General features: G+C 44.3%; 1 protein-coding gene across 1 annotated transcript in view; it reads left to right on the forward strand.

Annotated features, from left to right (window-relative positions):
* The window catches only part of LOC147017521 (uncharacterized), a 73054-nt gene that overhangs the window by 16466 nt on the left and 40739 nt on the right, over window positions 1-15849 (forward strand). The window contains exons 5-6 of the mRNA XM_085847239.1: window positions 1076-1147; window positions 6972-7054. Of these exons, the coding sequence (XP_085703365.1) occupies window positions 1076-1096 (21 nt within the window). The 3' untranslated portion in view covers window positions 1097-1147; window positions 6972-7054. The remainder of the gene's footprint in view (window positions 1-1075; window positions 1148-6971; window positions 7055-15849) is intronic.

Genomic DNA, 15849 nt, shown 5'->3' on the forward strand with positions numbered 1-15849 from the left:
TATACAGTAACAAAACAAAGCTTTCTTCATAAGCAGGTAAATCAAAAAAAAGGCATGCAAATATTTACAAAGAAGCAAGACAGGACACAGAGCAGAGACATCAATATGAGAACTTCTACAATCTTAACTCGTACAAACATTACAAGACAGGTGCCATCAGACACATATCCAAGGAAATTAGAGAACACAGACAGATGAGAGGCAGTTTGAGGTGTTTGCGACCTCTTTCAATAACTGACGCGGCCAACGGGCTTCCCAGTCGCTTAAGAGGGGGAGGAGAGAAGAAAACGGGGGTGTCTGTGGTGCGTGAGTGGGAGGTGCAAATGAAGTGTAAATGAGATGCAAATGTAATGTGTAAGAGGAAGAGTGAAGGAGTGCATATCTGTAGTTGCTCTTTCAGTATTTGTGCATCTACAGCAGACAAGACAGAACATGGGAGAGGAAGAACATGGGATGAGATAGCTTACTTGGCATATGAGAAAGTCTGTGAATGTAAATGTAAACGGCGACTGAGCAGAATGAAAAAAAGCAAAGCTGACTGAATAAAGCAGGTGGAACGAAGATTGGCTGTGGAACAAAGCTGGTGAAGAGGAAAAAGGACAAAGCAGAGCGAAGATGACTTGGTGACGACTCGGTGACGATCCGGCGACGACACGGCAATAATCCGGCAACAACACGGCACTTTAACTACTCGACTCTTTTTGCAGCTATTTTATAGAGCCTGAGTGAAGGAGGGGCCAAAAGGTGGATCAAAATGCTGTGTAGGCATTCCCCGGCACTCTCATTGGCGCGCAGACTCCACCTTGAGAAGTCGCCCTCCCCGCAATGTCCTGAATCCTCAAAAATGGCCTCAGTCACCCCTAAACTCGGCCATGCAACGGAGCTCTGAGATTAACATGTGATGCGGGTTTCTAGGAGTGCTCTCTAGCCATGAACTCCAAATGAGGGTCCCTACCTAGCGGAGCGCCAGGGCCATCCAGACGATGGGGAATGGACACCAGCGCATTATTTTGCTTTGAGCTCCATGCCAATATGATCTGACTTGCAGGTCCTGTAATGTCCTCTGTTCCCCCAGCATCCCAAGGGCCAGCAGTGAGCGTCCAGGATGCCAACTGTAGTCACAGTGCCTCGCTACGGTTGTGGTGAGGTGAGTGAAGGGCTATGGCATTGGTGGTAAGGATGTTGAAGTGTTGGGAGTGGTTGAAGCAGTTGTGGAGAGGTCGAGCATAGGTTACTGTGGGGATTTTTAGAAAGGCATTGTAGTAATTTGTATGAAGGTTGGCGCGTCGTGGTGAGTACGATGAGGGTCTGTGGTGAAATACCCATTGGGACATGGCACGAGGTTTGAACGGGGCTGTTGAGGTATACGTTCATGAGGCGCTTGAGTAACTGCAAGTAACTGCACTAACCCTAACAGCATACGTATGGCGTATGTAGACATCATTCCGCCTGTGGAGTGCATGCTTGCTTAAGGGAGAGGTCGTGTGTGCAAAGTAAATTAAAATAGATGAATGGAATTTGAAGACCTAACTAAAAGCCCTCATAACGCATATTGTCCGAAATACGCACTAGACAGGTAGGAAGGGCTAACTGAATGAATAATAATGAAATAACTGTCTCGGGACTGCTATATGTTGGGTGCCATTGCCTCCATTCTGATGTAATCTTGAATGTCCATACTTGGTTGTGCTTTACCGATTTTGAGTTTGTATACATCAAAACCAGGGTGACCTGTTCTCATGAAAAAAAAAAGAAAAAGACACATTCGGGTCGGTGTCAAAGGGGTCACCGCAGGGCCCCTTGCTGAGTAAAAGGGGCAGCATCTTTTGTGGGAGTGAGGTCGCGAAGGCCCCTGTGAAGGTGAAGTTTTAAGTATTTAAATATGCTTGAGATTGCTTTAAGATCATGTTATGGTCACACTCTGTATGCATAGGCCAGCTATGTCATGATGTTGTCATGTGATGTAACAAGGTTTGAACGTAAAATGTACATTTATGCTCCACCCATGTCTTGCCTCATGCATATTCATGTTTTGCCTCGTGCATATTTATGCTCCGTAAATCTGTTGCATCATCTCTGCTGGGAGTGGCGTGGGGGTTGTGGATATTCCCTGTCTGGCAGAATGGTGTGGTTTTATTTGGAAAAGGCACGGTTTTTACCATCGCACTTGGAGTGTTATAAAATACAGTAAAAACGATTTTAAACCTCCAAGTGTTGGTAAACTGCCTGGATAATTTTCTTCAAATAATCGGGACATGTAGGCCATTCCTGGATCGTAAAAACCTGACCACGCTCGCTGCCGGAAGAAGAGCCGCCACGTCGAGCTCCCGGGATTCGTCCAACTCTTCCAGGTCTTTGCTCATGTTGAAGGCCAGAGCAGAAGCAGCTGAGGCCTCTGTCAGAGATGCCATGTGATGTAAATCGGACAAAGCTCAACTGCATCTCAAACAGCAACAGATGCAGCAACGATTGAAAGCTACACAGCAACAAATATAGCTTGGACAGATGAAGTGGGAGTAAGAAGCATCTATTCTATCTGAAGACAATACTGAAGGTATTCCACTGGATACCCGGGTACGTGCTGACCCAGCTATGTCGCTCGAGCCAGTATCATTTCAGGCAGACCTCTTTCACCAGCCATAAACACTATAGCACCAACATCCATGGAGAACTCATAAACATTACAGGAAACGTGTCCAACAGGCAAGTTCTGTCGGTTCAGTATAGCACGATTCCATTTCCTGGTCTATCATAAGAAACTCACCAGACACCAACCAATGCCTTATACACAGACATCATTCCTCTCCAATAATACGCGTCTCAAAAAGGTGAAATTCAGAACGTGGCGTGTGGCCGTCCAGAACATGATCAGAGGAGTACTGCTAGCATCCAATGAACAGCTTAACCTAAAGGTTCAACATATGGCTGATGTTTCAGAATCCAAAGCACTCATAGAGCATTTTAACGGAGTCTACATTTCTAACTCTGATGTCGGTTTAGAGCAGGTCTGGAATTGCCTTCAAGAAAAATTCGGCAGTGATGGAGCATTTACACAATCATTGCTAAACAAGCCGGAACTTTGGCCTCAAGTTTCTCCTCATGACCGCAAAATTTTCCAGAAGTTTAGCAGCACCATCAAAGAAAAAGAGGCTGCCAAAAACAATGGTACCCTTCCCGGACTTGCAGCTTTGGATATATCTCTGGTCCTCAAACCAATCATCGAGAAGCTTCCAACTGACCTCATAGTTATTGGGGGCTGGAGGCCTTCAAGTATAACGAAACCCACAAGGTCACCTTTCCACCATTGTCGATGCTCGCATCCTTCATTCAGCGAAATGCAAATATTAAAAATGACCTAAATCTGATGGTTTTCTCCAGATATGATGACAGATCATGTTCTTCAGCTGCTAAGGTGAAAGCGCCACTCAATAGGAAGAACAGAAAGTCTGCCTTCACTCCGTGACAATCGTCCAAGGGTCAGAGTAAGCAAGACAGCTTACTCCAACCCTTATTCACGGGTGAATTGCTGCCACAGATTGTTGAGCAACCTGACCGCAGCAGTCGCATCGCCTTCTGATAGTCAGCACATTCGTCATCGATCGAATGGAAGATCCACAACAATTCTGCCCTATTCACAGTACCAAACATCCTCTTGCGCATTGCAGCATATTCAAGGCAAAAATATTGCAATCCAGAGTAAAATTGTATAAAATTACATTGTTGTGTGTGACAACACCCGTCATTACTCGGCACTTCATCATGCCAGTTGTACTACGCTCGAAAGACTGGCAGGGAGGCAATTTATCAGGGACTCTTCAAACCCTGAGAGTGTCGGATGGGCTTCGAAAGCATGGCAAGGAGCAACCCTCGGTGATTAACAAGTGTACGAACATTTTGGTAGTAATGGATCAAGAGGAAGGTTTTGTTCCAAAATATGTTTTATGAAGATATTCATCGCTGGTAATCCTGAAAACTTCTGCTGCATTGGATGACCAGTTGAATCCATCTCTGGGCCACAGTGAACTCTTTGACTACTCGAGTTCCCTATGAACTCAATACTTGCTCTGCAACAATGGCAGCCAGTGGTAGGTGTGTCAGGAATCTAGTCATCAAATCTTTCAATGGAATCGTCCACCTGTCGTTATTGGAGCTAACTGAGTGTGATACTATTCCTTGTAATTCCTCTGAGATTCCAACACCGGAGGTCGCAAAGCTCCACTCACATATACATCCTATCATTGAAATGTTTCCCGAACCTGACCCAGAAGTGACCATCTTGCTGTCAATTGGACGAGATGCTCCTCAGCTGGTTAACGCCAGAGAATCTTGGAATGGACCACCTAATGCTCTGCGGGTACAGCGTATGGATCTTGGATGGGTGATAACTGGCAATGTATGTCTGGACGGCATCCACAGCCCTGAGCGAGTGGAGGCCTATCGTACCCACATTCTCGAAAATGGAAGACCATCAGTCTGTTCGCTATGCCATAATTGTCACCATCAAGGATATCATCCTGCGACATCATACGCACCTTTAGGTCAGCTCTCCGGGAGATCCTGCGACCCCAGAGCCTCCGACCACAGGGTTGGCAGTGATGTGTATCAGTGAACAAGGAATGATGACAAGCCGGGTCACTCAATACAAAACAATCATTTTTTCGTGATCATGCAGGATGGATTAATCAGGAATGACAATGGCAATTTGGCGGCTCCGTTACCTTTCAGAGATGATGTAAAACTTCCACACAATTGACCCCTTGCAGTCAACTGCTTAAAGTCCCTTTGCAAGCTTCTGGATAAGAAACCAGCCCTTAAACAGCAGGATGTGGACTTCATGGCTAAACTTTTTTCCAAAGGACATGCTGAGCCTGTTGAACCAGGAACAGAGGCAAAATGGCCACGATGGTATAGTGCTCATTTTTCTGTGTTCCATCCACACAAACCTGAAAATATTTGTGTGGTGTTCAATGGCAGTGCTACCTATTATTATCTCACTAAATAAGGAACTACTTCCTGGTCCAGACCTCATCAATAGCATCCTTGGGGTATTAGTATTCCTCAGACAGGAACCCATCACCATTTTGGCTGACATTGAGCAAATGTTCCATTGTTTCGATGTGCATGTGGATCACCGAGATTTTCTGCGATTTCTATGGGAATCCGAACTACCCATTAAACCCACTTTTGTCTGCTGTAGAGTTGGTTAATGATCCAGAATTTCATTCCATAGCCCTATTAGCTACCAAGCATGAACGTTCATTGGGAACACAAAGTTTCACACGTTTCTTGATGTAGAAGTCTAAGATCAAAGGTGTTGCTTTGTTGGTCCACTTCATACACTTGTTCAAGCTAAAGAGGCAGCCAGACAATCACAAAGGTCGACATGACCACCGACAACTCCCAGTTCATCTCATGGAGGAGGCCACAACGATCATAATTGGCAATGCTCATAGTGAGTCCTATGCCTCGTAAATTCACAACCTCACTAACGGCAAGCAAGTGGACGAGTCCAGCACCGTGCACAAATTGAATCCTGCCTTCGACGATAAAGGAATTCTGAGAGTTGGTGTTGGACTCGACCGAACAGATCTAAATAACAATGAGCAACATCTCATCATACTACCCAAACAACATCACATTATGACACTCATTGTACGTGATTATCATGATGAAGTTCATCATCAAGGTAGACACTTCACAAGTGGTATTGTTTGCTCTCGTGGATATTGCATTGTTACTAAGAAGAATCTCATTGATGGTAAACTGAACAAGTGTGTCACGTGTTGTAAACTCTAAGAGAAATGTGTACATCAGCAAATGGCTGATCTTCCTCCTCAACGACTTCTACCTTCTGCTCCCGATACTCATGTTGGCCTTGATGTTATTGGACCATGGAAGGTTCTCACCTGTCGTACCATGGGCAGCGTCTCCTCTGGAAAATGCTGGACCGTATTATTTGTGCTACTTACCATGAAGACAATGCCTCTTCGTGCACCACCAGGTGATTTCGGTCATCCTACAGACATCTTCGGCTGTCATTGGCAACGTGAACAGCATTTGGTGAATACCTTTATGGTCAACATGGTGCAAAGAATATCTTCTGACTCTGCAGCCCCTTATGTGGTGGCAAGTAAAGAAACACAACCTTTGTGTCAGTGACATCATTCTGCTGAAGGTAGATGCACGCAGGAAAGACTGGCCCTCTGGACGTGTGATTGAGACATTGCCCAGCATAGACAGTCGGGTTCGAAAAGTGCGAACTCACGCCATGAAGGATGGCAAACTCCATATCTACCTGTGACTCGTAACTGAGGTCGTATTGCTTATACCAGCAAGGGAAGAGTGAATTCCTTCATTGTGTTCTATTGATTGTGAATTTCATATTCTCTTGTTCTTTTCCACTATGTCCCTATCCATTAGCCATAGTCTGGTCCATTAATTTAGTGACTGTATACGATGTACTAAGTAGTCAGTTTATTTCATTTTTGACAAATGTTCAATATTTTTGATTATGTTCAATAACAATTTGACTATGTTTCGAGCCAAGGTGGCTACCCCGGTTCTCATGTTCATGTAATTCTCTTTCCTCAATTAATTTCTGTAGTGGTTTTATATAAACATAGGGGCAATATCCCTGGGCGCTCACCTGGCAGCGGCTGGATAAGATTACCAGGGAACCAATGGTAGGCATGGATGACCCACAAAATATGTAACGGAGAAGAAAGTAAATACCTATGGAATTTTTTTTCAATGCCGTGAACAAACTTTGGTACATCACGGGTGATGAAGGTTGTTTACGAGGTTCATCAGAATTGCATGTGTAGTTCCTGAGAAGAAAGCAAATACCTATTTTGGGGGGCAACCCATGTAGACCCCATTAGCACCTGATATTTTTTTATGCCATGAACAAACTTTGGCACAAACATGGTGATGAACATTGTGGTAAAGGTTCATCAAAATTGTATGTGTAGTTTCAGAGAAGAAGTTGCAAGTATTTGTGGACGGATGGACAGACAACGCACCATCCCATAAGCGTCCCGGAACTACGTTCTAGGTGAGCTAAAAACCAGGTGAGGAGTGTTCTCTCACCAAGTTTGAATGTAAAATGTATATTTATGCTCTGCCCATGTTTTGCCTCATGCATATTCATGCTCTGTCCGTGTGTTGCGTATTATCCGCTGGGAAGGGCGTGGGTGCTGCGGCTGTTCCCTGTCTGGCGGAACGGTGGTAGTGGGTGGGAAAAGCACGGTTTTTACCGTTGCACTTGGAGTGTTTTAAAATAAAGTAAAAGTGATTTAAACCTCAAAGTGTTGGTAAGCTGCCTTACCTGGAGAATTCCTTATTGAAAGAATTGGGACACGTTGGCCCTTCCAGGATATAGCATCACAACTAAAATAGAAAACGCAGGAGAAATGGAATCCTGGAAAGGTATGAAATAGGATGTGGGACACTGGTATAAAACAGGATGATCCCCTAAAATATGGAATGGCTTGTCACAGTAGTCGAGACCTCCCCTAGGATGCATGCTCATGAATTTTAATCCTTACACATTAGCTCCTTCCTTCCTGGGTTTTATCCTTCGTGCTCATCCTCCATCACCCTTCTCCATTTTTCCACTAAAAACCTTTTTTTTTAAATGAGAACGGATCTCGGTGGAGCGCATACCTCCACCAAGCTGAACAGTTTACATTTTATATCTGACTGATAGGCTGGATCTGGATCCGGACCTGAACCAAAATCTAATTGGCTTGTCCTTGTCACTTAATTAACTCATACACCATGTTTTGTCATAACTCGTCCACAACTTTTTGAGATATCGTGTTATATATATATATAGTTTTTGCCCCATCTCTCAATGGTGAAGAATCACTTGGAAAAATTTTTAATTCTCGTATCCAGATTCAGATCTTCACCAAAATGGAATAATTTCTTCCTTGTCACACCCAACCTGTCCACCAAGGTTCGTCCATATCTGTCCTCAACCTTTTGAGATATCTAACGTTTTGGCCCGATCTCTCAATGGTGAAGAATTATTTAAAATATTCTCACATCCAGATCCGGATTTTCAACAAAAGCTAATCAATTTGTCCTTGTCACACGCCCAACCTGTCCACCAAAGTTCGTCTGAATCCGTCCACAACGTTTTGAGATATCCTGCTCACAGACAGACAGACAGACAAGTGTGAAAACATAACATCCGTCTACCTTCGGTGGCGGAGATAACTCCTTTTATCTTCCACACGCTCTTACTCCTTCCTTCACTTATTCTTTATCATTCATGTTTGACTTATCACTGTTTCATTCTTCTTTCTTAGTTACATAACTAATTGCTTGTTTTGTGTGGATTCCCCACAGAAAGTTAACTGACATGCCATCACATTAAGAGGTGCTGGAGAGGTATATTCTCCCACACGGGATGGCATGTCAGTTCACTTTCTATGGGGAGTAAATTCCATGCTGATGACAGCCAGGGGGCCAGAAACGTGTCTGTGAATTGATTCCTTTACCCAGAGGGTGGGCTGACGACCTTGCTACACAAAGCTTCTAAAACCAGGTAGGCCGAATGATGCTGTGGTTCAGCAGTATAGCAATTCCAAATATCTTATCCGACTAATGCTGGGAATGCAAAGACAAACTACCCAGCATAATCAATGCCATGAGACTGCTTTCACAACACTGAACCTACCTTCATGCAGCACGCCGGGGGCAGGCAGACGTGGTACACAGTGTCGAAATGGCATTTCTAACCTTTCCAAAAACCATAAATGTATCTGTATGTGTGTCATACGAGACTTCCACTTGCAGATCATAACAAAACTCCCATGTTGGTACAGGGTGTGCACACATGCCACGTATTGTTACAATACAACCTACTTCAACCTCTGCAAGTTTCTTTTGTGATGGTCAACACATCATGGCATGTCTTGCAGGTAGATACACAGCATCTGGCACAACATATGGAATTAATTGATAATGTGTTCGATTAAAAAGTGAAAGTGGATCACACACTCACATTCTCTCCCACATTCTCCCCCACCTGAACACTTCCCTCCCTCTACCCAACCACTGACCCGTTACGCTGGTTATTTGTTTGTGATGGATTGCTGGGAAGGTAATTAATGAGGGCCGTTTGCATCAGGAATAGTGTGTGTGTGTGTGTGTGTGTGTGTGTGTGTGTGTGTGTGTGTGTGTGTGTGTGTGTGTGTGTGTGTGTGTGTGTGTGTGTGTGTGTGTGTGTGTGTGTGTGAGTTGTCCTTTTTCTGGTGGGTTAAATAATTAATTTGGACTGAGGTTAAACAAATGCTGGAAGTATGTTAAAATGAAATCAAGTTAAAGGAACAAAGCTAAAACTTTTACTGACCTTTCTTCGTCTTCGTCTTACTTTGATTTTTATCTATATCTGTTTTGTCTTTTATCCATAATTTTTGACACTTCTCTAGCGTGACATCATGATATGACTTTCTGCAGCATATAAAACAAAATGGACATTCAGATCATTGAGCTTCGTCTTGCTAGTTTAGTCATTCTAACTAGCCCTGGGTGGTGGCTTTGGATTCTGAGTTCAAGCCCCATTGGGAACTGAATTAACACCAGGGGGTTGACTCAGCCTGTCATCCTTCTGAGGTCGGCGAAATGAGTACCAGTGTACTGGTAATAGGGGCACTGCATCAGCGGCATAGCCATGCCCTTAACCAATGATGCAACCAGCAGCCAAAAAGGCAGCACACGATGTGAACTAGCCCTGAAACCAATCTATTAGATAGAATTATCTCTCCCTGATTTAGTGCACATTTTTCTTTTGTAATCCTTCTGATAAACGCACTTTTTTGGCTTTTCTGGCTTTCCAGTTCATGGTATATAAAAATGTTTTGTTCTGATTCTTTAGCAATATCACTTCAGTTTCAAAAAACAAAAGGAACACATTTTCAGGAGATTAGAGTTATAAGATCATTTTGACCTTGGGAGTCAGACAGAAAGATCTATCTCTCGCTGCACACCGCCTCTATCCACACCCACAAAGATCCTTTGGGGGAGAAGGGCATTTCAGCAGCAGGATGTCACAGGAATAGCTGGCAGTAATTAGGTGAAAAGGATGAGTGTATCGTTTATGACTTTGCAAGTGTCTGAAGTGACTCTTAAACAAAACTATAAATTTTCAAATCGGTCTGCAGATGTACATCATCACCTGCATGTTGAAAGGATGTCATAGTTCAGGCCAATTTTCATCGAATGCTGCATTTCCACCTGTAAGTCACACTCAGGTGTTCCTGAGAGCTCACAGGTTGGGTCAGAATGTGCAGATGCTGAACAGACCTCCATGCAAGAATTCACTTCACACAAGGATACACACAATAAAGTTTGAAGGAGGAGAAGGAGGCCATTCAGCCCATCATGCCTGCATTCCACCAAGCTCAGTATCCATCACCCATCCAGACACAAGCTACCTACCAACAAGACCTGCCAATATCACCATACCCCTCTATCTCGAATACATCCAGGTACCTATCTAATTCCAATTTAAATCTATCCAACCTCTCCAATGCCACTACCTTTCTGGGGAAACCATTCCATGTATTAACCACTCTCTGAGTGAAAGACCTCTGCCTTAAAACTGTCCAAACTCTCATCTTCTTTACCCTCAAGCTATGGCCCTGGTCCAAACACTGTCCACTCTGCTGAAAAACTCCACTGCACCTATCTTGTCCACACCTTCCATATCTTAAATGGCTCGATCAGATACCTTCAAAATCGCCTCTTTTCTGATGTAAAAAGTCCCGTCTCCTTCAGCCGCTCCTCATTGCTTAGTCGAGCTCGCCCTGGAATCAATCTGGTGACCCTATGCTGTATCCTCTGTTTGCCCTTCCTCAGATTTTGTGACAAAAACTGAACACAATATTCGAGATGAGGCCTCATTAAATTCCTTTACAGTGTTAACACTACCTCATTTGATCAATAATTTATCCCCCTACAGATACACCCGAAAGCCATATCACCTGTACACATAGCTGCCTGGCACAGTGCTGTCTGCTTACCACCCCCCCCCCCCCCACTTCGGGATCTATGACCACCACCATATCCCCCTTCTGTGCAACACGCTCCAAGTCTGCCCTTGCATTATGCAATCCGTATTTTAATTGGTTCATGAGTCAGTAAGTGTTGGTTCACGAGTCAGTAAGTGACCACTATATTCGTTATGGGTGTGTGTCTGTCTGTCTGTCCCGAGCATAGCTCCGTGGGTTTTGATCCGATCCTGATAAAAAATTTGGGTGGGAGGTTTATATCATGATCTAGTTGTGTTTTCCTGAGAATGGGCGTGCTGCACCCATTATGGGAGGGGCCACGCCCAAAAAACGTGTTTTTAGGGGGTAGCCGATTTCAAGTTACATCTTCTCCGAGGGGGTTTGTCGAATCTGGCAGGGGTTTCAGTATTTGGTTAGCCCAATGGCACCTGCATAGCCCCACGGAGCTCGATTTTTCATTTTCGTCCCAAGGTCAAGGTCACAAGGTCATGAACTTAGAACATGTCAAAAAAATTAATAAATTGGGCATCGAGCTCCTAGGGTTTTCAACTGTTTTGAATGAAAGTTGGTATGCAAGTAGTGCTCTTCGAGTACTACAACTTTCATCATTTATGTTTTTCCCGATTCCCGCCAGTTTGCCCGTGGCGTCCCCTCGAAAAAATAAAAAAGGCGAACCGTGTACATTGTATGTGAACCATCACCGTCTCCAGACTTGTTGTTCTTATACCCATTCCCAGCACCTTACATTCCTTTAAGTTAAACTGCAATTGCCAATCTTTTTCAAAGTATCTCGACTTTCCTAAATTTCATCACCACCCTCCACGCAATCTACCTTACCTTCAAGCTTTTTGTCATCTGCAAATTTGGAACGCCAACTCTTAAACCCACGATCCAAATTGTTGATGTAAATTATGAAAAATAGGACCACTGTACCTGTAGCATATCTGGGCCATGGCCTAATTTTGTCACTCAAATTTGGGAGCATTCTGACTGGTGGGTCTGGAGAAGAAGATTTTTGTAGGAATTTACGCAATTTTCCCAATAATTTATGAAGTCAGCCATTTTGGAACACGTTCGGACATGTGATAAGCTTGAGTTCCGTAATATAACATCCCTACCGTGTCCTAATGTTGCAACCCAAATTTGGGAGCATTCTGACTGGTGTGTCTGTAGAAGAAGATTTTTATACCAATTTACTCAATTTTCCCCAAAATTGACTAAATCGGCCATTTTGACATGCGTGATCGGCATGACCTCCACAATTTAACATCCCTATCTTGTCCTACAGTTGCAACCCAAATTTGGGAGCATTATAACTGGTGGGTCTGGAAAAGAAGATTTTTGAAGGCATTTACTAAGTTCGCCATTTTGACATACTTAAAGTCAATTGACCAGAACGAGCTTTGCATTAGCCATTACCAGTCAGGAGCAGAACCTTGCTTCCAAATTTCAGTTGGATCGGCCCAGCAGCTTGGCGGAGAAGTCAAAATAGGAAACGGACAGACGGAGGATGCACGATGACAATACCTTTTCTGGAATTCCAATTCCAGAAAAGCTAATGATAATAACCCCCTTGTACTGATCCCTGAGGTACCCCATAACTTACATCCTCCCACTCAATGCTTCCCATCACTAATTCAATAAGCCTGGTGTTGGCTTCATGGTAAGGGTGGCTGGCTTGAGATCACAGGGTCCTGAGTTTGAGCCCCATTTTCCACTGAATTAACATCAGGTAGGGTTGATTCAGCCTGTCATCCTTCCGAGTTTGGCAAAATGAGTACCAGTGTACTGGAAAAGGGGCACAGCATCAGCGGCATAATTGCACCCCAACAAAATGATAGTTAAGTTCAGATACACGATGTCCACTGCACGACTCATATCGACCCAATCATAAGCTGCTTCATGGAACTCCAACAAAATGTGTTAACCATGACTTCTCTTTGGTACATCCATGCTCACTACCTTTAATTAGTTTATATTTATTTAAATGGTTCCTAATCTAATTAACATCTCCAACACCTTCCCCAGCACTGAAGTCAAGCTCACAGGTCCACAGTTCTCCAATTCTACTCTGGATCCTTTCTTAAATAACGGTGTTACAATTGCGACTCTCCAATTCTCTGGAAGCTGCTATTAAAGATATCCACTAACAGTCCACTTATCTGCTCGGCAACCTCCCGCAATACTCTAGGATGCACATTATCCGGCTCTGGAGTTTCATTATCCCTTAATTTTTCTCACTGTTTCTTCACTTCCTCGACTCCAACTTGGATCTCTTCTAAAAGCCCTTGTTCACCCCAGAGACGGATCCTCTCTGCTATTGGAAATTCCCGACTGTTCCGCTGTAAATGTCGAAGCAAAAACATAGGGGCAGTACCCCTTGAGTGCTCACCTGGTAGTGGCTGGATAAGATAACCAGGGAACCACTGGTAGGCATGAATGACCCACAAAATATGTAATGGAGAAGAAAGTAAATAACTGTGGATTTATTGTTACGAATCTGGAAACCATTAGCATTCACACATACAGTTGATCCAAAATTCAGTTATCTCGTTAAGTATATGTGGATAGTTAGAATCCCCATCCCCTATGTCGAACGGGAATTTCATGTGTGCGCTGCGAGTTTCTTTGTAGTTAGTTTTATACATCAATCCCCTCCACTCCTTCAGCTCCATTACGCACAAGTTTCTGACTACCGACGTGGGTGGAGCCCCTCGTCTCAGAGCCGACCCCGCCCCAGCATGATGGAATGTTCGTCTCGTCCAATGAGGGGAGGACACTGATCGCCCGATGCCCCCCGACCAATCCTGAGGCGAGTTACCTCAGAGCGGATCCCTACACCCGCCCGGGGGAGGGATAAGAAGGGTGGTGAGCTGTCTCAGTAGTTCGGTCCTTTTTTGGGATTCCTTGGTGGTCGGTGGTCGTGTTGGTGCTCGTGTCGTCGATCGTTGTTCATGGATGTGAAAAAGAAGCCAGGTCGTTCGTGTTATCCTGGTTGCGCTAGTTGGATTCTGGGTCATGAGTTCGAGTCCCACTGTGGTGGGTTGTGTTTGAGCGCTCGAGCTGGGAATCCCCGTTCCCTTCCACGGACTCCGAGCTCCACAAGTGCGGATCAGTGAAACCGCACGAGGCAGTCAGGTACCCGGCCAGACTCTGACCCTCAGCTCGCCTTCCCTCCCGAGCTGAAGGGCCGAATAAAGACCCCCGAGGTCCATTTCTTTTTGGGTGTGTGTGTCTGTCTGTAGCCAGTCTGATAAGTAGAAATCGTTTAAGTAATTGCCATTGTACATTTGCCTGCATTTTTGATTCGTGATTAAGTCTGCTCTGTCTCCCTTCCAATTATTATAAATAAATAACTGTTAAATGTTCCAGTTCGTTGTTTGTGTTTTCTTCCATTGACCCAGTATGGTTCAGGCTTGAGAATTAGTGAGGCAGCTTGTGCCGTGAATTGCTATTTGGACCGGCGTGGCTTTGGTAATTCCCACTCGGTTACGCCGGATCCGAGTCTGTAACAGCGACTCGGCTTGGACAAAGCCGGCCGAGGGTGTGGCTTCCCCGTGTGGCGTGGGTACTTAGGTAAATTGGAAGAGACAAATAAACCCTACCCCACGCCGTCGAAATATTGGCGACCACGGTCTATTAAGTGACCCGTCGGCTTCGGAGTTGTCCGGAGCGACGACCTTCAATTCCGGGTGTTCGGTGGGAGACGGCCCTACTGCTCCATCTAGCGGTCGTTCCTCACGACCGAACCTGGCCCACAACAATATACCCCCCGTAGACTCTCTTAGACCTCAAATTTTTGAATGGCATGAACAAACTTTAGCACATCATGGGTAATGAAGGTTGTGATCAAGTTTCAGAAAAGAAGGAAAATACATATTTTGTGGCGCAACCACTCCTTACATCCCCTTAGAACCCGATTTTTCTAATGTCATAAATAAACTTTGGTACACCATGGGTGATGAAGGTTGTCGTCAAGTTTCATCAGAATTGTGTCGTTTTTGAGAAGAAAGCAAATATCTCTTTGGGGGGTGGGGGGGACTCCCTCCTAAACTCCCTCCTAAACACCCTCCTAAACTCCCTCCATAGACCATCTCAGATCCAGATTTTTTTAATGAAGGGAACAAACTTTGGTATGTCATGGGTGATGAAGGTTGTGGTCAAATTTCATCAGAATTGCTTGTAGTTTCTGAGAAGAAAGCAAATACCTATTTTGGGGGGCAACCCCCGTAGACCCCCTTAGGGCACAATGTTTTTTTAATACCATGAACAAACTTTGGTACATACACGGTGATGAACGTTGTGGTAAAGTTTCAGAGAAGAAGTTGAAAGTATTTGTGGACGGACAGGTGACACGTCATCCCATAAGTTCCCCAGAACTACGATCCAGTTGAGCTAAAAATCGATCTAATAAAACTGCCATATCATCCACCAATTCTCCATTGCTATTCCTCAATGGGCCCACAATCATTTCAACATTCTCTTTTCCCCTTATATACTTAGAGAATGTGTTGCTCTTATGTTTAATACTCTTGGCTACATCCTTTTCATACTCTCTTTTGGCCTGTCAAGTTATTTTCTTTATGAATCTCCATTTCCTCCAATCCTGTTGTTTTGTATTGAATGAATGGCTTCTGCTTATCCAAAATTACACTGAGTACCTCCCGACTCAATCACCAGTAATGTGAATGTGCAGTAATTTCTGTGGGAGTAGTCAGGGCTGTCCTTTGTTGGCTCATGATTGGCTGTGAAACATATTGAAGGTTTACAGGTCTTTCATGGCCAATCAGAAAACCGCAAAAGCAAGGTGTGGCTGCACACCCAGATA

This window comes from Eptatretus burgeri, chromosome 11, assembly GCF_056783735.1.
Source record: "Eptatretus burgeri isolate ZD-2024b chromosome 11, Ebu_testis_v1, whole genome shotgun sequence".
Classification (NCBI taxonomy): domain Eukaryota; kingdom Metazoa; phylum Chordata; class Myxini; order Myxiniformes; family Myxinidae; genus Eptatretus; species Eptatretus burgeri.